General features: G+C 32.6%; 1 protein-coding gene across 5 annotated transcripts; it reads right to left on the bottom strand.

The window, feature by feature from the left end:
- Window positions 1-3,990: 3,990 nt before the first annotated feature.
- On the bottom strand, window positions 3,991-19,347 carry LOC143069627 (U11/U12 small nuclear ribonucleoprotein 48 kDa protein-like). 5 transcript variants are annotated; one of them, XM_076244359.1, is made up of 9 exons: window positions 19,329-19,347; window positions 14,029-14,164; window positions 11,814-11,930; window positions 11,098-11,149; window positions 10,552-10,605; window positions 8,939-9,127; window positions 6,603-6,721; window positions 5,170-5,246; window positions 3,991-4,853 (listed from the first exon to the last, which is right to left on the bottom strand). In XM_076244359.1, exons 2-9 carry the CDS (start codon window positions 14,155-14,157, stop codon window positions 4,640-4,642), a joined length of 951 nt encoding a protein of 316 aa, XP_076100474.1. In that variant the 5' UTR covers window positions 14,158-14,164; window positions 19,329-19,347; the 3' UTR covers window positions 3,991-4,639. The 5 variants fall into 5 exon arrangements, with proteins under 5 accessions (XP_076100474.1, XP_076100471.1, XP_076100472.1 ...); XM_076244356.1 differs by lacking the exon at window positions 19,329-19,347 and adding an exon at window positions 17,678-17,783; XM_076244357.1 differs by lacking the exon at window positions 19,329-19,347 and adding an exon at window positions 17,643-17,774.
- Between the last annotated feature and the right edge of the window lie 2,397 nt (window positions 19,348-21,744).

The raw sequence follows: 21,744 nt of genomic DNA, 5'->3' as shown, positions 1-21,744 counted from the left end.
TTATCTTTGTTTGTTAAGATCTATTCTCTAATTTGTGTGTGTGTGGGGGGCGTTGGTGGCCAAGTGGTCTAAGTAGTTACTACTGTATTCACCAGCCAGTCAACACTGAGGTCATGAGTTTCAACACTGCTCATGCAGGTGCACTTGACTCCATCTTAAATGACTAGGATGGTCAGTTTTCCTATCGAAGGTCATGGTTTTTTCAGGGCACTCTAAAAACTGGCTGCCACAAAATAGCCCATAAGCGGTGCTTAAAAGTAACATTGAAACCCCAAAAAACAAATCTCAATTATGGCTATTTTCACATACTTAGTATCTTGATCAGTATGAGAAAAAATATCAACCATTAAAAATCTCAGAAACAATGCACACATATTAAGGTGTCCACCCGCTATAATGGAATTGTTTGAGGATTTTTTTTCTCATTTTTAGCTCACCTGGGCCAGGTGAGCTTTTCTCATCACTTGTCATCCGTCGTCGTTGTTAACTTTTTACATTTTGAACTTCTTTTAGAGAACCACTGAATGGAATCAAACCAAACATGACATGAATGTTCCTCATGAGATACTGACCAGGTGTTGTTACTTTGTAGCCGATCCATCATCCAAGATGGCCACCAGCGGGGGACTTAGTTTAACATAGGACCCTATGGGAAATGCATACAAATGACTTCTTTTAGAGAAACCATTGATTGAATGAAACCAAGCATAGCATGAATGTTCCTTATGAAGTGCTGACCAAATGTTGTTACTTTGTAGCCGATCCATCATCCAAGATGGCTGCCAGCCGGGGACTTAGTTTAACATAGGACCCTATGTGAAATGCATACAAATGACTTCTTTTAGAGAACCACTGAATTGAATGAAACCAAACATAGCATGAATGTTCCTTATGAGGTGCTGACCAAGTGTTGCTACTTTGTAGACGATCCATCATCCAAGATGGCCGCCAGCGGGGGACTTAGTTTAACATAGGACGCTACAGAAAATACATACAAATTTCTTCTTTTAGAGAACCACTGAATTGAATGAAACCAAACATGTCTGTTCCTTTACTTTTGAGGTGCTGGCAAAGTGTTGGTTACTTTGTAGCCAAATTTTATCTTTTTTTATATGATTTAAAAAAAAACAAGTAAAGTCAGGTGAGCGATACAGAGAGCCTCTAGTTTTACAACTTTAAGGATTTATTTGATTGTTCTGAGGATGTCATATTACTGTAAATCCAGAAATTTTGCGATGTTTTTATTATTATTGCAATAGGCATATAATCGCAATAATTTAAAATCGCATTTTGAAATTTTTAATATGAATTAAACAGGATTTTTCTCAAAATAAAAATAAAAATCACATTTTAGTCTTTAAAGACAAAATCGCAATAATAAAAGCACACAATAATTTCTGAATTTACAGTAATTGTTCAAACTAGATGTGTTGGATGCTGCTTTGTGTAATCATTAGAACATTTCACAGAATTCATAGAATTGTGAGGTGTACCAGGGTCAGGAATTTTTCTTTTGCTCACACATTGTTGTTTATATGATTGAATTATACTTGACTGTCAAGTGAGAGGTTTAGCTAGCTATACATATCAGGTTTAATCCATCATTTTCTATATCAAACTTTGCACACTGTTTGCATAGTTTATTAACAAGACATTTACCTCCAATTAAGAACACATTTGAATTGGTATTTTGCTGGAACTTAAGTCATTTATGTCTAATAAGGCTAAAGACACTACTAGTTTATGTCATGTGTTACTACTATGGATCCTTCAACATTATGCAATGTTTGCAAAGCGAGTGCTCTTCTTTTGCACATACATGTACTTGAAATATTTTTCTCAGGTTTCGCATGTGTAGAATTTTTCTTCATTGAATTCTTATTGTATGATGTACATTCATCCAACCATGACCACTTTTGATGGTTCAGTGATCAAAGCTGAATTTTTGTGAGTAGCACAATCATCGTTGAAATCAATTTTAGGCATATGTTGTTGGCCTTTCTTATTTCTTATAGATTTAGAGCTTTTAAATATATATTTCCTATCAATTTGTAACTATTCTCCAATTCCTATTACTTCAACATATCTCTAATCTAAGGTAGTTAAGCATACCAAATATTGTTGATAAAAAAAAGTTGTTTTGCAGTGTTCTGATTTTGGCTCTTTTTCTGTAGATTCTTACATTGGTACCTGTGGATTATCTGATTTATCAGATCGAGGACTTTTAAATTGGTCATTTAACTATTGAGATTGGATAAATCTAATAATCCACGGGTAAATATGTAATTATCTGTTTTTCTATTCACACTTGTTGATTTTGATTCATTCAGTGAGCTGATAAAGGTTATGACCCATAAACTCATTGAATCTATTTGAGATCATCAGCAAACGCATGTTAACTCAATGTGCTTCAGAAAGGGCTAAATTGCCACAGAATTAGAGAAACAGAACTAATACATCAGTATAACCTTCCCAATTTCACAAGCTGTCCAAAATCGTCACAATCACCTCATTATTATATGTTTGTTTTATAACAATTTATTTATTCCTTCTTTCTTAAATTAAATCAGTGTTTTAATGAAATCGTCTAGTCAATAATTATTCAAAAGAAATTTGCTTTGAAATTTTATTCATTGTGTACATTTACTAGCAAAACAAACAAGTGAAACTGTGAGCTACTGCTCACTGATGATACCCCCGCCGCAAGTGGATAATATTAATAGTGTAAAAATATGCAAGTGTTCGGTAAACAGGAAGTTGTCGAGTGATGAATCTGAAAACGCATCACACGGTATAGCTGACTTATAAAAATCCTGAAACCAAATTTCAGAAATCCTTGTATTGTAGTTCCTGAGAAAAATGTGACGAAAATTTTTAACTTGGTTATCATGTGTAAAATCATACAAGTGTAAACAGGAAGTAGTCGAGTGATGAATCTGAAAACGCATCACACGGTATAGCTGACTTATATAAATCCTGAAACCAAATTTCAGAAATCCTTGTATTGTAGTTCCTGAGAAAAATGTGACGAAAATTTTCAACTTGGCTATCATGTGTAAAATCATACAAGTGTTCGGTAAACAGGAAGTTGTCGAGTGATGAATCTGAAAACGCATCACACGGAATAGCTGACTTATATAAATCCTGAAACCAAATTTCAGAAATCCTTGTATTGTAGTTCCTGAGAAAAATGTGACGAAAATTTTCAACTTGGCTATCATGTGTAAAATCAGACAAGTGTTCGGTAAACAGGAAGTTGTCGAGTGATGAATCTGAAAACGCATCACACGGTATAGCTGACTTATATAAATCCTGAAACCAAATTTCAGAAATCCTTGTATTGTAGTTCCTGAGAAAAATGTAACGAAAATTTTCAACTTGGCTATCATGTGTAAAATCAGACAAGTGTTCGGTAAACAGGAAGTTGTCGAGTGATGAATCTGAAAACGCATCACACAGTATAGCTGACTTATATAAATCCTGAAACCAAATTTCAGAAATCCTTGTATTGTAGTTCCTGAGAAAAATGTGACGAAAATTTTCAACTTGGCTATCATGTGTAAAATCAGACAAGTGTTCGGTAAACAGGAAGTTGTCAAGTGATGAATCTGAAAACGCATCACACGGTATGGCTGACATATATAAATGTTGATACCAAATTACAGAAAGGGTGGATGTGTAGTTCCTGAGAAAAATGTGACGAAAGTTTCATGGGACGGACTGACTGACTGACTGACTGACTGACTGACTGACGGACGGACTGACGGACGGACTGATGGACGGACGGACGGACTGACAGACAGAGGTAAAACAGTATACCCTCCCCTTTTTTAAAGCGGGGGTATAATAACAATGTTTTATGGCAAAGATAATATCAACATGAACAGACATTTAACCATACATATATGAATCTGTACATACATCCTATAGATATATGTATAAAGCATTTATCAAAACAGAAATTTGTAACCAGTTATTTCCATTCTTGGGCAGTGTAACTGGTTCCGTGTGATAAGAGAGTCAGAGTAGGATGCAGTCCTTCTGTTCAATTTAAATACATGTCAAATTTCAGTTAAAATATTCTTATTTAATTTAGAGGTCTCTTTATAGCCATACTACCATCAAGACTTGGTTATTAATTTGAAAAGATATGATATTGAAGTAATTAACACTAATGTATGTCATACCACTGCCCTTCAGTTGCTAGAAACAAGCAAAATTTCAAAGAAAGAGGAATAACTATATCAATTTATAATTCAAAATTCAAAATTCTGGCTACAACCATTTACTTGAAACAATTACCATATGATTTCCATTTATGGGTCTTCCCATGGCTTATTACACAAACTACTTTATGTTGCCTTCACAAATTTGTTACAGTACTATAAAAGTAAAATGAGACAGAAATAAGGGTCAATTATGATATCAGAATAATTCAACATATTTGGTATTTCTTTGAAAATTTATCCAAAAAATCATATTTTTTTCAATTTGTTACCCTTGTGAAATTATCTTTTCTAATTGCAGTTTCAACAAAGCAAACATGCTTTTAACGTTACCCTTTTAACAAGAAACAAACTGATGACAATGACTTCCACGTTTAATGTAACAAGTAAGCTATATTAGTTCCAATATATAACTATTGCCTTGACCTTGACCTGTATCTTGATCTACTTTCAGACCGTGACCTACTTTTTGACCTAGAAGCAGATTTATATGAGTGTTTATGTTTGTGCTTCTTATGTTTCTTCTTCTTTTTCACTTTACTTCTTCCTCTCTGGTCCTTGTCTTTATCCTCTTTTTCTTCGTCATCTAGTTCATCTGATTCATCATGTTTTTCTTCTAGCCGTATACTGCAAAATAAAACAAATTTACCAAATTTACTCACACTTAAAGCTTCTTGAATGTTGGTACAGTCTGTTAAAAGATAGTTAGAATTAAATATCTGGAAAATTTCTATGGTGCAACTCAACATTTTATTTTTACAACATATGTTCTTGATTTGCCAAGGGGAGGTAATTAAACAAATAAAACTATCTGGAACATGTCTTGTTTTTAGCAAGTGCATCTTTTTTCAGAGAAGTTGTGTGTTGATGGTTGATATGGTCTGTTGTGCTTTCCAAATTTTTTTGATATACCTGTTACAAACAAAAAATCAAATCCAAATACCTTGGTTTTGCTTCAGCTTCTTCTTGTCTCAACATGGCCACGTATTCTGTCTGATTTTCTATCACTTCCCTGATAATCTGAATAAACAAATCAAATTAACATATGGTGGTCAATATTTTTCAGATGATTTACATAATTAAGAATCCTTTACAGTTATTGGTTAGAAAAAACAGGAAACATATAAACGGAATGTACTGCACAATGTGTGTTACATGAGAATTTTAACAAGAATGTGTCCAAAGTACACGAATGCCCCACTCGCACTATCATTTTTCATGTTCAATGGACTGTGAAATTGGGTAAAAAATCTAATTTGGCATTAAAATTATAAAGATCATATCATATGGAACATGTGTACTAAGTTCAAGTTGATCGGACTTCAACTTCATCAAAAACTACCTTGACCATAAACTTTAACCTGAAACTCCCACTTTAATTTATTATGTTCAGTGGACCGTGAAATTGGGGTCAAAAGACTAATTTGGCTTTAAAATTAAAAAGATCATATCATAAGCAACAAGTGTACTAAGTTTCAAGTTAATTGGACTTCAGCTTCATCAAAAACTACCTCGACCAAAAACTTTAACCTGAAACTCCCACTTTCATTTTCTATGTTTAGTGGACCGTGAAATTGGGGTCAAAAGTCTAATTTGGCTTTAAAATTAGAAAGATCATATCATAAGCAATAAGTGTACTAAGTTTCAAGTTGATTGGACTTCAGCTTCATCAAAAACTACCTTGACCAAAAACTTTAACCTGAAACTCCCACTTTCATTTTCTATGTTCAGTGGACCGTGAAATTGGGGTCAAAAGTCTAATTTGGCTTTAAAATTAGAAAGATCATATCATAAGCAACAAGTGTACTAAGTTTCAAGTTGATTGGACTTCAGCTTCATCAAAAACTACCTTGACCAAAAACTTTAACCTGAACGGACGGACGGACGGACGGACAGACGAACAGAGGCACAGACCAGAAAACATAATGCCCCTCTACTATCGTAAGTGGGGCATAAAAAGTACTATAGAGAGTTATTAACACATTTCCCCTTAGTGTATTGATGCATACATTGGAGTAATTCATTCATAAATAGGCATTTCCATTCTCAATTTTAACCTTTATTTTAAGTCAATGCTACAGAATATTTATTCAGGGCAATATTTTGCTTCTTTTTTTTTGGTTATGAAAATACTTTTTCCAGAAAACCTAAGTTTAGGATTTTTTTTGTGACCATAACATGACTTATCTAAGTGTAATATTTCTTTGTTACATGAACATTTTTTGCTGAAAACTTTTACTTTTAATAAGATTTTGATGTCACAGAACACACATTCTTTCTTATGCAAGACTCAATTTGAACAGATTTTCTTTTTGACCTTTTGGACTTTAACCCTTCTGTTTGATTATTTAACATTATTTACCAATTAGGACATACCTCAGTGTAGGATTTCCTTGTAATGTGTACATTCTTCGCCCTGTAAGATTGTCTTCTGCGTTTATAATCTCTTTGTTGTGCCAAGTATTCCATATAGCTTTTAGGCTTGTTTCTGTCCACTGAATACAAAGTTTTTACAAAAAAGCATAAAGTATACAATCTGAATTTATTTTATTTATTTTTTCATGATGAAAAACTATTTAGAAAAGTACTTCTGTATGCTTGGTTTTGTTATAAAGACAAAAGAGATAACGATAAAAAAAAAAGACAGTTTGATAATAAAAAAGAAGAAAATTTGATTATAAAATAAAAAAAAAAGAAGATATTTTTGTTTTATTTTTAAACTTTTAAACCTTGAATAACAAAATTTCTGAGAGGTCATTTTTTGCAAATCTAAAAAAGAACAAGATGCTCTGCAGGGTGCAGCTTTATACGACTGCAGAGGTCGAACCCTGATCAGTTGGGGTAAGTATGGACACAACATTCAAGCTTGATACAGCCCAGAATTTGGATTGTGATTAAAATGTTGACACATCAAAGGTTTCTGACACAGAATGAATGTGGTCTAATGAACTTAAAAAAATGTTTTATTCATTTTGAGCAATACACTATGCTGTTGAATATAAATACCCTCAGAAAAAATATTTGAAGAAAAATTCTTTTTAATTTCTGAAAACTGAAATGAGAAAATTTTACCCTCTCCCAATTTTTTTTTCTCACCTCCCCTGTTTTCTTATTCCAAAAAAATATCTCAATTCTAATTGAGTTGGCAACAATAACTTCTCATTTAAATGCATCATAAAATATTAAAATATAAAATGACAGTCATGGTTAAAATTAATATTAATTAACAGTAACTTCTAACAATAAATTTACTACTTAACATCTCAAGACAATCATTTCTTAATACATATTTTCAAGCAGTGTAAGGGAGGTAATCAAGTAATCAACATATATATTATAGGTTACAAGAGTGCAATTATTTGTTTACATTTTACTAGGAAGTTTTTTACCCCAAGATGGTACTCAGAATAGAATCCTATACAGCTTCTGATTGGTTGATACAGGATTGGAATTACATTTAATCGAAAGCTTATCCAATTGGGTTTAAAAATTGCCAAAAATCATATTCACATGTTACGAAGTATAGAAAATATCTTTCATTTCTGCACTTCGGAGCCATTAAAAATATATGCCTTTTTCATTAAGCGAAAAAAGTAGACGATCTTTTTCAACTGCATTTTAAGTCAATTTGAGCTGCATGACCCTATATATTTTTTTGGTTGTAATGCAACACCTGCTTTTCTAGTAACAGGAACTGCTACCCGTTTTTCCCCAGTTTGTGTAGTCTTCGAGAAAAAAAATATGGAACACTAGTGGTACCCTATGAAAAAAGTGCATTACGAATAATTGTGCTCTTTTTTTGTCCCTTATTTCTTAATGTTCAGAGATATTAACCCCAAACAGAATCCAAGCCTTCCCTTCGTTATATGGAACCTTGTGGTATAATGTCAGAAAGATCCATACTCTTAAACACAAGTTATCGTCGCCAAACTAGAAAAAAGCTTGATTTTGGCCCTTTTTTGGCCCCTAAGTACTGCATGAATTGGGCAATTTCCCACAAACTCAATCCTAGCCTTCCTTTTATGATATGGAACCTTGTGGTACAATATCAGAGAAATCCATAAACTTACAAGTTATTGTCCAGAAACAACAAAAATGCTTGTTTTTGGCCCCTTTTTGGTCCTTAATTTTTAAACTGTTGGCACCATAATCCTCAAAATTAATCAAAACCTTCTTCTTGTGGTATTAAACATTGTGGTATAATTCAAGAGCAATTGAAATACTTATACACAAGTTATTATCCTGAAAGTAGGAAAATGCTTGTTTTGGCCCCTTTTGGGCCCCATAATTCTTAACGGTTGGGACCATCATACCCAAAATCAATCCCAACCTTCTTTTTTTGGTATTGAACAACTGTTTGAATTTCGTAGAGATCCATTGACTTAAACTCAAGTTATTGTCCGGAAACCAAATGTGTCTTTGGACAACGACGACCACATCATACCATTATACGATGAAAAAGTATTTTTGCGATCGTATAACAAAACCAGTATTAAAGGTGATATCTTTTAATACAAGGTGTGAATAAGCTAAACAGAAAACCTACTATCAATAAATCTTTAACATAACATTATCAAAAGATGGTGGTTTTTTTTTCATTTAAAACTTTAAACTAGGTTTTATAATTAATAAATCATTTAATAAAGTAAATCTAAATGTGACAATTTTTGTACTTGTTTTATTCTCTACATTTAAATAAATCTACTACTCACATGCATCTTTTTGCTTGACCATTTCTTGTAAATCAGTGGATAAGAACTGGTCTGATTCATGACTGTTAAGTCTCCTCTCATTTTTAGCTTTCTCCACTACATAGTCATGAATAGCTGCCCTCTCAGCTGGTGTCAACTGAACTGTCACCTCATTTGGTGTCAAAGGTACTTTATCTTGTGCAAAAAATACTGAACAAAAATAAACAGAAAGTTAATCATTGAAAAATTACATCTAAGATTAATATTTCCTATTATTTTTATTTCCTAATGTTCTGCTCATTTATACCTTTCAGCTATTATAATAAGATTGACTTGGCTTCCAAGTAATAGTTTTAATTGTGCCTTTTTATGTGTTTGTACACAGATTTTCTATTTTTAATGGTACATGTATATGTACATTTTTTGCATATTTTTAAACTCATTAAGCATTTTGATTTTCAATAAGATTTAGTTGCTTTGTTTATGTATAATGTAGAAACTGATTCTTACTAAATGTCCCTAATGAGTCTCATAGTAAAAGACACTGTGCCACAATTGTGATGATAGTAAGCATGCTGATATTTCATTGATTTGACTAAACTTTACTGATTGGACTTCAACTTCATCAAAAACTACCTAGACCAAAAACTTTAACCTGAAGCTGGAGAGACAGACAGAAGGACGAATAGATGTACAGACCAAAAAACATAATGCACATAAATGGGGCATAAAACTATGGAGCTATTAAATGTTTACAAAGAACTGAATTTCAAGGAAGTTTCATTCTGTGGAGACTAAACTTTTTACTTTGAGACCCTGCATCAAAAAGGGTTTTTGTAATGTGCTAAATTGTTTGCAAAAAATTCTAAAATGGTACTAAAAAAATAAAACCAAATATATATATGTGAAAATGTCTTAGATTCAAAACTGAACATTCACAAATAAGTTTACAATATCAACAGAGGAATTAAAGAAAATTTGATTATTCAAAAAAAATTTGCATACCTGAATTAGATTGCACATATTGACCAATCTATGCTAGACTCAGTGTTGTTCCTTCAAAAGGAATTTGATTACGTCATCATTTTCTCTCATTCAACAAATTTATTTTGTTAATATTTGTATTTATCTTAAACCGTTCTTATTTGATTTTTGATTTTTGGTGTTTTAAAGCCACTGTTAAGATACAGTTTTGGGCTATTTCGAATCCCAGAAAAAACATGACCTTTGATAGGAAAACTGACAATCCTAGTCAATAAAGATTGGAGTAGATTGCACCTGCACAAGCAGGGTTCAAACTCACAACCTCAGTGTTGGCTGGCTAGTGATTACAGTAGTAACTACTTAGACCATTTGGCTACCGAGGCACCTTAACTGCATTGAAGATATACTATACTGTAAACCAACTTATTTTTAGCGAGCTATTTATTTTTAGCATTTTGTGAGTAGAAAAATAACGCGAAAACAAATTGTCGCTCATATGTAAAATTTGGATCTTTCCATATCAAACTACATCAAGTATAATAGAAAATCCCAAAATCAAATAGCCGTGAAGTTAACTAGAAAGGGTAAATTGTGAAATAAAGTATATTCGAAAATAAGTTGGTTTACAGTAATATAATGAAAATACATACTTGAATGATTCTGTACATGGTGGTCTCTTAATACTCTGTTCATTGTTTCTTTGTCTGAAATATAGTAAACAAGTAGTTTTATGCATCTGTCCTAAGTCAAGAGCCTGTTCCATGGTTGTCATTTCTTTAGTGGTTTTATTAGTGTTAACTATTACCTTAACAATACAAAGTGATTAAAACGTTTAGCTGATGTTTACAGAGTTATCTCCCTGTAGTGTTATGTACCACCTTAAAAGTCAGGTGTTTGGTACTACCTGAAACCAACTAAGAGAAGAAGTTATATTAACAGGGGAGATAAGTAAAGCTAGAAATAATATTTAAGAAAACTATGTGGCCATGCATAGTGCACACACACTTTCTTAGAAACTTACATCAGGGTAAAATCTTGAGTATTTCATATAAAATGAAAACAAAATACTAAGTTTAACTGCTATATTTTTTTGTCTCAAGTATTGTCTATGTTGACTAATAGAACAATGTTAATCCTTTATTACCTATCATATAATGTTGAACTTTCAATGCTATATTTATGCTGTTTTTACTTACCAATGTGTACGCTGCTACTTGTTGAGTCTTGTGTATATCCAATAACATCAGCCTTAAAAAAAACAATTGTACATTTGAATAATAGGCGTACATAAATTGCTTTAATTCTGATTTCCAATAGAAGACTTTCACAGATATGCATTTTCCTATTCATATACAATGTCACATGTTTATAATATGATGTCTAAGTAGTACATAAACGTTATAGTTCAATAACATCAATTACTCCAAATCATCTCTGGTCAACTGGTGTAACTTGTTAATTATTGGTCTATAAGAATTCTGACCTTGACTTAGACAATACCATTCCAATATGACATTTTTGCACATAAAATGAATCACTTAATCGTCAAATTTTGTAATTCATTCTCTGAGTATATCAAAATGTAAACGACCACAAATATTAACAAGTTGACATTATACAAGACTAGAAAATCTTAAATGCCTTACCAAAAATGAAAAAATCTATCAATCTGTCTGAAAATATCATAATCAGAGATCGTAGCTTGTTCAGCATAAGTGTAATAGTAAAAAGAAAAAGACTTTATTAAATAAGTATAGTGAAAAGCACAAATGTGCCTATACATACATTTGTCACTCTTGTTTAATGACAGACATTCAATGTTTTTTTTAACAATTTCAAGTGTAAACAAATTCCTGTCTAACATGCACAGTAACTTTGATTTAAACAATTTCTATTTTACTAGTAAAATTACCAAGTCTTCTTTTCTGTAGCCAACAAACAATAGTTCACATTTTTCTTCGTGTTTCGTCAGATCTTTCCTAGGCATTCTGTGACTGCTGTCAAATGAACAGGAAACAATATCATCTTGCTGCAACAAATAAAATAACAAGTGAAACTGCGAGCTACTGCTCACTGATGATACCCCCGCCGCAAGTGGATAATATTAATAGTGTAAAAATATGCAAGTGTTCGGTAAACAGGAAGTTGTCAAGTGATGAATCTGAAAACGCATCACACGGTATAGCTGACTTATATAAATCCTGAAACCAAATTTCAGAAATCCTTGTGTTGTAGTTCCTGAGAAAAATGTGACGAAAATTTTCAACTTGGCTATCAGTGTAAAATCATACAAGTGTTCGGTAAACAGGAAGTTGTCGAGTGATGAATCTGAAAACGCATCACACGGTATAGCTGACTTATATAAATCCTGAAACCAAATTTCAGAAATCCTTGTATTGTAGTTGCTGAGAAAAATGTGACGAAAATTTTCAACTTGGCTATCATGTGTAAAATCATACAAGTGTTCGGTAAACAGGAAGTTGTCAAGTGATGAATCTGAAAACGCATCACACGGTATGGCTGACATATATAAATGTTGATACCAAATTAAAGAAAGGGTGGATGTGTAGTTCCTGAGAAAAATGTGACGAAAGTTTCATGGGACGGACTGACTGACGGACTGATGGACGGACGGACTGATGGACGGACTGACGGACGGACTGACGGACTGACAGACAGAGGTAAAACAGTATACCCCCCCTTCCTGAAACCAAATTTCAGAAATCCTTGTATTGTAGTTCCTGAGAAAAATGTGACGAAAATTTTCAACTTGGCTATCAGTGTAAAATCATACAAGTGTTCGGTAAACAGGAAGTTGTCGAGTGATGAATCTGAAAACGCATCACACGGTATAGCTGACTTATATAAATCCTGAAACCAAATTTCAGAAATCCTTGTATTGTAGTTGCTGAGAAAAATGTGACGAAAATTTTCAACTTGGCTATCATGTGTAAAATCATACAAGTGTTCGGTAAACAGGAAGTTGTCAAGTGATGAATCTGAAAACGCATCACACGGTATGGCTAACATATATAAATGTTGATACCAAATTACAGAAAGGGTGGATGTATAGTTCCTGAGAAAAATGTGACGAAAATTTTCAACTTGGCTATCATGTGTAAAATCATACAAGTGTTCGGTAAACAGGAAGTTGTCAAGTGATGAATCTGAAAACGCATCACACGGTATGGCTAACATATATAAATGTTGATACCAAATTAAAGAAAGGGTGGATGTGTAGTTCCTGAGAAAAATGTGACGAAAGTTTCATGGGACGGACTGACTGACGGACTGATGGACGGACGGACTGATGGCCGGACAGACTGATGGACGGACGGACTGACGGACTGACAGACAGAGGTAAAACAGTATACCCCCCCTTTTTTAAAGCGGGGGTATAACAAACATAAATGTGAATTCATTAAAACTCTTTAGATAACAATTTTTGTGGATTTAATGTGTACAGGTGAACCATGAATTCTAATTTTCAACAAATTGCAAATTTTCTATAGGCTTGTATGCATGTAGACTTCAGCAAAACCATGAAATCAAATATTAACAAAAATACAAAAAATACAGGCATTTCTCGTTACATGAAAATTGGTACTTCCAAAATCAACCATCTGTACATAGTGTTAGTACTGGAATTGGAACTTCTATGAATAATAAGGTATAGGGGCATCTTAAAGATCACCTCAATGAATAATAAGGTATAGGGGTATCTCAAAGATCACTTCAATGAATAATAAGGTATAGGGGCATCTCAAAGATCACTTCAATGAATAATAAGGTATAGGGGCATCTCAAAGATCACTTCAATGAATAATAAGGTATAGGGGCATCTCAAAGATCACTTCAATGAATAATAAGGTATAGGGCATCTCAAAGATCACTTCAATGAATAATAACGTATAGGGCATCTCAAAGATCACTTCAATGAATAATAAGGTATAGGGGCATCTCAAAGATCACTTCAATGAATAATAAGGTATAGGGGCATCTCAAAGATCACTTCAATGAATAATAAGGTATAGGGGCATCTCAAAGATCATTTAATTTGGCCAACTATCAAAAAACATCTATACCTTATCATTGAAAGTATTTGCGATTCCTGTGGTGTATGATACCTTTATAAAGTGCTCTGGTGTCCATCCTACATACTCCAGGATATGTGTAACTTCATTCTGGCATTCTTTAAGATATTCTTCTAATTCATTTACAGTACTGTCCCTATCTTCCAACAAGTTATATTCCATCCTCTTTCTGAATAAGAATGATTTATATCATTAAAAAGAAAACATCAATAAAATGAAATTAATGAGTGTTATATTTATCTTTTTAATACTGGTTAATTAAATCATTACAGTGTGTACTGGCTGGTCATTATCATGTATGATACGATTTTGACACGCCTACAAAATAATATAGTTTTTAATTTTAATAATCCGATCAAGTATTACATGGATCTATCAGCAGATAGACATGCTTGTTTATCTGTAATTTTAAAATGCAGTGTTTCCTTTTTTTCAGGTGGTGCTAACATTTTTGTGCTTTGTTAAGATATTACCATAAAAGATTTGATGTGAAATACCTGAACGTATAAGATGTCTGCATGTTAATTTATATTTATGAATGATATCCCTGTACTGAGGATAAAATTTAGTAAACAAATGTATATGTTTTGACTAGTTTGTGATATCAAAATCACCGGTGTAATAATTTTTCAGTAATACAGAGATTTCTCTCGTTAAAATCAATTATGTTGTTACATTCAAGAGCCATATTGAGTAAAATTACAGGTTTCCTGTCCTGGCCTGGTAATTGACAGGCTCTAGGTTAATTAATGCATTGTGTAAATGTAGATACAAATACATGCTTAGCTTATCTAAAAGGCTGGTGCTTTGCAGTACACCTTATTGTCATTACTGGACACCACAAAGGTTCTCTTAACCCTCTTAGTGCGTAGCTAAATTTCAAAACATTGTCAAGAAACCGGTCCATTTCAGTTAAAAATACCAAAAACAGTAAATTGTTATGTTAACTCAAATAATTGAAGAATTACTAAGCATAAAAGTTAACATGTTTATTTTTTTTAAAACAGAACATTATTTATAAATATGACATGACGTAACGTCATAATGATGATCATGTCACGTCCTAAGGAAGTTTCTCGCTATTCAATTAGCTAAAGTCAAGCACTTTGCAGTGTTTTGAAGAAATGTTCAGTTTTCACAAAACAGCACTATACTTTACAAGATTTCAAGTCAGTTTTACTTATTTTCAGTTGGTCATCTTAGAACAATCAAATATCATATTAGATAAAGCACATTTAAATAAAGATGACTTTGCATACTCCAAGTGTACTTCAACATACATGACATATACAACATGACACATAATGTAAATGAAACATAATGCATGACATGCATAATAAGAGAAAAATTAATTATATGCAATTGCTGTATCTATAACTACATATATATAGGAAGATGTGGTGTACATGTCTATTTTTTGTATAGTACTTCCACTATTTATGGTAGACTAATATTATCTCATATATATTACAAAATTGTGGTTGGCATCATTCATTTTATTTTGATTGATTAAATATGATACTGATTTGATAACATTATCTTTTAAACAATTTTTGAAAACTTAAACATAAATTCTCCCAAAAGTTTTTATATTGGGGACATTATAAAAGGAAGTGTGCACAATATTCTGTGTTATCTATGCAAAATTGACAGAAACTTTCAGTTGCTACTGCTTTGTGTAAACTGTAGCACCCCGTTTCAATAGCAAGTGATTACTGTTATGTTTATCTTTTTAATACTAGTTAATGAAATCATTACAGTGTGTACTGGCTGGTCATTATCGCGTATGGTACGATTTTGACACGCCTACATAGCTAATAAATATTCATGACTTTATAGATAAGAACAGCATGTGTAGCCAAAAACTTAGGGAGTTGTAGATTTGTAGCGTAAAGGTTTACTAGATGTAGTTTTGAGAAAATAAAAAAGATACAGAAATATTGTTTTTAATTATTAGTATCCGAGCAAATAAAACACGGATCTATCATTACAGTGCAATTATTTATAAATCGTGAGAAGAAAGCTCTCATATTTTGGTATATCAAGGCATAGGTAAGCTTTTTAAAATCAAACAATGAGCAAGTTATACAATACAATCCGAGTTAAATAGTGCTGCGTTATTAGATTTAATATGCTCAAGTTGATATAATGTTATAAAGGATGCAAGTGTCCCAAAATAAATATCGTCACACCTTTTCTTTAATGGTTTACTTTTATAAATCGTGACATTTTTTTAAACACATTTATTTATAGTGAATTGGGAAACAAGTTATTGCAACTTATATTAATCACTTTCCACTTTGCAGGTTCTAGTGCTGGCTTGTAGCCGCATTAGCCTACCCTTTTAGAAATCTACAAGGGAGTCTTTACCTGCAAGAGATATGACTCTCTCATAACAAGAATGACGTCAAATAATATATATATATATATGATGTAATGATGACATTTTATGAAAAAAGATTGACGCGGTAAAATGAAAACAACAAAAAATAATACACATGTATAATGAATAAAATATATGAAATTTATTCAATAATTGAAGGAAAGGTGTTTTTTGAGAAATATTAGGAAAGGGAAAAAATGATATATTTTTTTTACACAAAGGACATATAATGTCCTTCCCACAGTAAGAGGGTTAAAGTTTGAAGTTATTATAGAAAAAGGATTGTTGTATGACGTCAATACTTCAAGAGACGCTTATTTGGTCAACATACGCAGATTTCCAAAAAGTGATAAGGTGAAGCCATAGGAGCCCATTACCTGAATAAAAAGGGGGAGGCATTGCCTTCCATAACATTTGTGACGGGATTGCTTCCCTTAGAAAAACTTAGTAGATACTTAGTCAGCCGTAATCGGTTGAGCTAAGGAAGTACTTCTTTAGCTCAGTCGGTTAGCACGCTGCCTTGTAACACAGAGGTACCGGAGTTCGAGTCCCGGTGGAGACTAGTCCAAATAATTATGACGTCTTGAAAGGCTATTATAATTTTTTTCTTTGACGCCTTACTTCGACGAAGGCGTCAAAGAAAAAAATATAATAGCCTTTCAAGACATCATAATTATTTGGACTAGGTGGAGACAAGCAATTTTGTAATGAAATTCGTGCTCTCCCGTTACATTGGCGCCCAACAATAGTAACCCACGGTTAGAAGAATTACCTAGCCAGGTTAAAATATAAATATAAAAAAGATGAAAATATCATCATTATAGAGTATAATGACTCTTGAGGTTGTGGAAGTGTGACGGGATTGCTTCCCTTAGAAAAACTTAGTAGATACTTAGTCAGCCGTAAGCGGTTGAGCTAAGGAAGTACTTCTTTAGATCAGTCGGTTAGCGCGCTGTCTTGTAACACAGACGTACCGATTTCGAGTCCCGGTGGAGACAAGCAATTTTGTAATGAAATTCGTGCTCTCCGGTTACACATTTTTTTTATTTTTAAAATTTGATGTAATATTTATTGAAATTTACATCATTGGTAACACAATTCTGTGACTTATAATCATGAGAAGTGTAGTGTCAGAACAAATTATTCACTATCAGTCCCAAAATTATCATTTAGATAGTCGACCTTCCCATGCCCATATATAGAAACAAGTGCGTGTCACTGGATCAGCATGCTAAACATTTATTTTTGTATGAAATTAAATTACTTTCAATTTTAACTTGACCTTAACAGGGTACACACCAACACGAATCAGGGGAGTTGGATACAAGACATCATTTTAGTATTCCTACACAATAATTCCCATTTCGGGTTTTGGTTAGATCTGCACCTTGTTTACAGGGCGAAAATAACCACCTCGACCCAAACTCACCTCGCCCGGAGATAAAATGATACTAAAAAAATATACGGGTGATCTTTGCTTACATTAATATTTACTGTCATTATATTTGCGATGCAAATTTTAATTCAAACAATTAATATGATATTTATTTTATCTAGTCTTTAGTCTTTAGTGAGTGTCAACGTGACCCTAATAAGGCACTGGCTACGGTTACATGGAAATGTAACATTAATGAAAATATTATTGTTACATTGGGGACTAAATGCCGCAATGCATGGTTGGATAAGGAACCGATTAATTACGAATGTAACAATAATTATTGAGGCTACGGTTACATTGTGTTATTGTTAAATGAAAAACAGCAATGTTCGATGGGACTAGTAATATGTACTAAATAATAAAAGTTGAAGACATTATCTTATATTTACGATACATACAAGTATAACATACAATTTTTTGATTTTTTTATAGTACGTCCTCCATGGATTCTGAAATCGGACTCGGACATCTCTTAAACTGAGTTTTACTATGCGTAGTGTTGTGCGTTTGTTTTTTCTACATTGGCTAGAGGTATAGGGGAGGGTTGAGATCTCATAAACATGTTTAACCCCGCCGCAATTTTGTGCCTTTCTCAAGTCAGGAGCCTTTGCATTGCCTTTGTTAGTCTTGTAGGATTTTTTAATGTTAGTTTCTTGTGTATAAATCGGAGTTTAGTATGACGTCCATAATCACTGAACTAGTATACATATTTGTTTAGGGGCCAGCTGAAGGACGCCTCCGACGGGTGCGGGAGTTTCTCGCTACATTGAAGACCCATTGGTGACCTTCGGCTGTTGTCTGCTCTATGTTCGGGTTGTTGTCGCTTTGACACATTCCCCATTTCCATTCTCAATTTTATACATGTATACAGAAGTTCACAGTGTTAGTTCACAGTTAGCAAACTTTGCTTTTGATGTATCAATTTTTGATAAGTGCGTTTGTATAGCTGTATAAAATTTGTGTCTTGATATTGTTTCAGTCTAGCGTACATTGCTGTTTTTCTTGTAACAATAACGCAATGTAATCGTAGCCTCAATAATTATTGTTACATTCGTAATTAATCGGTTCCTTACCCAACTTTGCATTCCGGCAATTAGTCTCCAATGTAACAATAATATTTTTATCATTGTTACATTTCCATGTAACCGTAGCCAGTGCCTATTAATAAATCTCTGTATTTAGATCACTCTGGTAATTTTATGTCGCTATCAGTGGCGTAGCTGGTTATTTTTACGTGTACGCCCGAGCCTTAGCGAGGGGTTTGAGGGGGTGCCAACCGCTCAATGTCAAAGCACCTGCTGGTAGTGGTTTCTAGGGGACGAAGTCCCCGAAATCTATCGAGTTATAGAGAATGAGATCTACCATTCCTGTCAGTAAAAATTCATTAGTAGCAACAAACTTTTGAATCTAATTGGTTTATTTTTTATGTTTCATTTTGAAATATGTTCAACTTATTCATCGTGTAAGCTAGTGGTCATTGGTTTTTAGAGAAAACGTCCAAACCAATATTACTTTCAAATATGTTTAAAGGGAGCCGTGAGTGAGCATACAATCGACAAAAGCACCTTTTAATAGACATGAAAATTTATTTCTAACAGGTGCAATATAAAAATTCCCTGGAACAATTTATCAGTCCTTTAAATTGTTTAAAACAAACTAAAATTCTCTTTTTATATTTTTTCTTGATCTAGAATATTAAAGTGTGCCAATATTTCATCGGATTTTGTCTAATGCTTAGTTCGTTGCTGTGTGTGTTACATTTTAATGTTGTGTCGTTGTTCTCTAATATTTAATGCGTTTCCCTCCGTTTTAGTTTGTTACCCCGATTTTGTTTTTTTGTCCATAGATTTATGAGTTTTGAACAGCGGTATACTACTGTTGCCTTTATTCATGACAATCTATGAAGTTTTATAAATTGATCATGAAAAAAAAACACAATTAATTGCGTAAAGAAAGTCCGGCTATGAGTAAAGATCAGAAAATGAACGAAAACAAATGCTTTCAAAATTTGCTTCAGACATTAATCATAAAAAACCTCTTCCAAACTTTTATAAAATTCGATAAAGGTTTGACAAAGTAGTAAAATGTAATTAAGAATTAACAAACTTTAAGCCCAAACTGTGACCACTTATTACTTGCAGAAAGAATACCTTTTATCCGTTAAATGCGGGAAAATTAAGGCATTATTATAATTGCTCTGGATACTCTTTTGATCATAAACATTTTTCTTCCAACTTTCGTAAAATTTCACGGAGAGCCATTCAAAACACTTTATCCATTCGAAATCCTAATATTGACGCCGCCGACGACGCGTTGACTCACTTTTTAGACATAAATCACAGGCTCGACATAAAAATGCAAACCGCATATCGAATCTCAGCAGATAATGAATTGCATTAAATATAAGAAAAGTACGCAGAATTCTAAGAAGATTCAGACTTTTACAGAAAATTGGAAGAAATCTATAATAAGATCTAGTTAATTAAAGTAAATTCAGTCCCTTTTCATTCACAATTACAATCCACTGCAGAAAGAATCACACGGCTGATGTGCTATTAACCAGATTTTCTTATTCTATTTTTTTTTTTTTCATTTTCAAAATTCAAGTGTACGCCCGGGCGTTTTGACGTAAACGTAGCTACGCGCATGGCTATTGTATAAAACTCATTAGTACAAAAACAAATCAATGAATAATTAACCCTTATAAAACCTTAACTATCTATTTTGTGAACCTTCCAGTATCTTTAATAAAGACCCATAACAAATGTTGAATATCTTCTATGTGATGTTTGTAATTTTCATTTTCTGTTGTCGCTAATACTACTTCTGATTCAAGTGTTAGTTAAAAAGACACACTGAGATGAAATAAATTGAAAAACACACACTGAGAATTGTTAATTACACACTGAGATTTCAAAAATACACACTGAGATTAATATGCAAATTACTAATGAATATTCATGAGATGAATAATTCAACAGATTAATATCTTGATCTCAAGAACTCTTGTCATTATAATGAAATGCGATTCCTTCAACCAACATTCGTAATAAATTTCAAGACTTAACATCGCTTATATTCATAAGTTACATGTAGTTTGTTACCTATAATTCAGATCATTACTACCAGATATTAAAAATGGGTCCCTTTTCAAAAGTCTTCCAACTGTTTACCTGATTTCGGTAGTTAATCTTTTATATTTTTGTTACGTTTATATGCTATAATAGACACTTTCCTTGGACGCTGCATTCTTTTGCAGATTGTTCCAATGTTTTCTTATAATTTTAATAAAGTTTTTCACCATTTGGTTATATTTTCTAATAAGAGTAAGTGGGTATTTTTCTTGTTCTTGTATTTCTAAAGTTTTTTTTATTAATAATTTGGAACCAAATCGAACGACTAACGAGTTATGTCCCCTTGTTCTGTTCTGTTCAGGTAGATTCCTCCGTTATATATCGGAGCACTCCCACTTGGGGATATATGGTTTTAAAATATTTACAGATATTTACAGTGAGGTGTGGTGCTTAAGTTTTAAAAAACCTTATATACAGGTAAAACTGTGAATTTTAAGAACAATAGTTTAAAATTATGTACTATTTACATCATTTATGATTCTACCTAGGTTAGAGTTTATGATTTTTAAAAACAGTTTTGATCCCTTTTTATGAGACGTTACTATCATATGTTTAAGGAATTAAAAGATTTAAATGTGACAGAAAAATGATAAAATCAAAGGGTAAAAGGTAAAAATAAGTAGTTCAAACAAAAAAGAATATAAATGGGATTAAAAATATGGCAGTATGGTAATTGCTTTTAATAGATAAGGTAACCAATTAAAAAATAAAAAATTATCTTTAGCTAGTAAAAGAACAAAAAACTGAAAACTTTCGTATATATCGTAAGATTTAAGTAAAAGGTGAACTTCTGC

Source organism: Mytilus galloprovincialis, chromosome 3, assembly GCF_965363235.1.
Source record: "Mytilus galloprovincialis chromosome 3, xbMytGall1.hap1.1, whole genome shotgun sequence".
In the NCBI taxonomy this organism is placed as follows: Eukaryota; Metazoa; Mollusca; class Bivalvia; order Mytilida; family Mytilidae; genus Mytilus; species Mytilus galloprovincialis.
The sequence above is the reverse complement of the archived record's forward strand: the minus strand, read 5'-3'. Positions and strand labels throughout refer to the sequence as shown.

Bases quoted from the DNA above. Each gene is read 5' to 3' on its own strand.
- LOC143069627 (XM_076244355.1), bottom strand. The intron at 11,931-14,028 runs GTATCATACACC...TATTTGTTGCAG, and splicing joins CACCAGAGCACTTTATAAAG to CAAGATGATATTGTTTCCTG. The intron at 5,247-6,602 runs GTATGTCCTAAT...TTGTTTATTCAG, and splicing joins CAAGGAAATCCTACACTGAG to ATTATCAGGGAAGTGATAGA.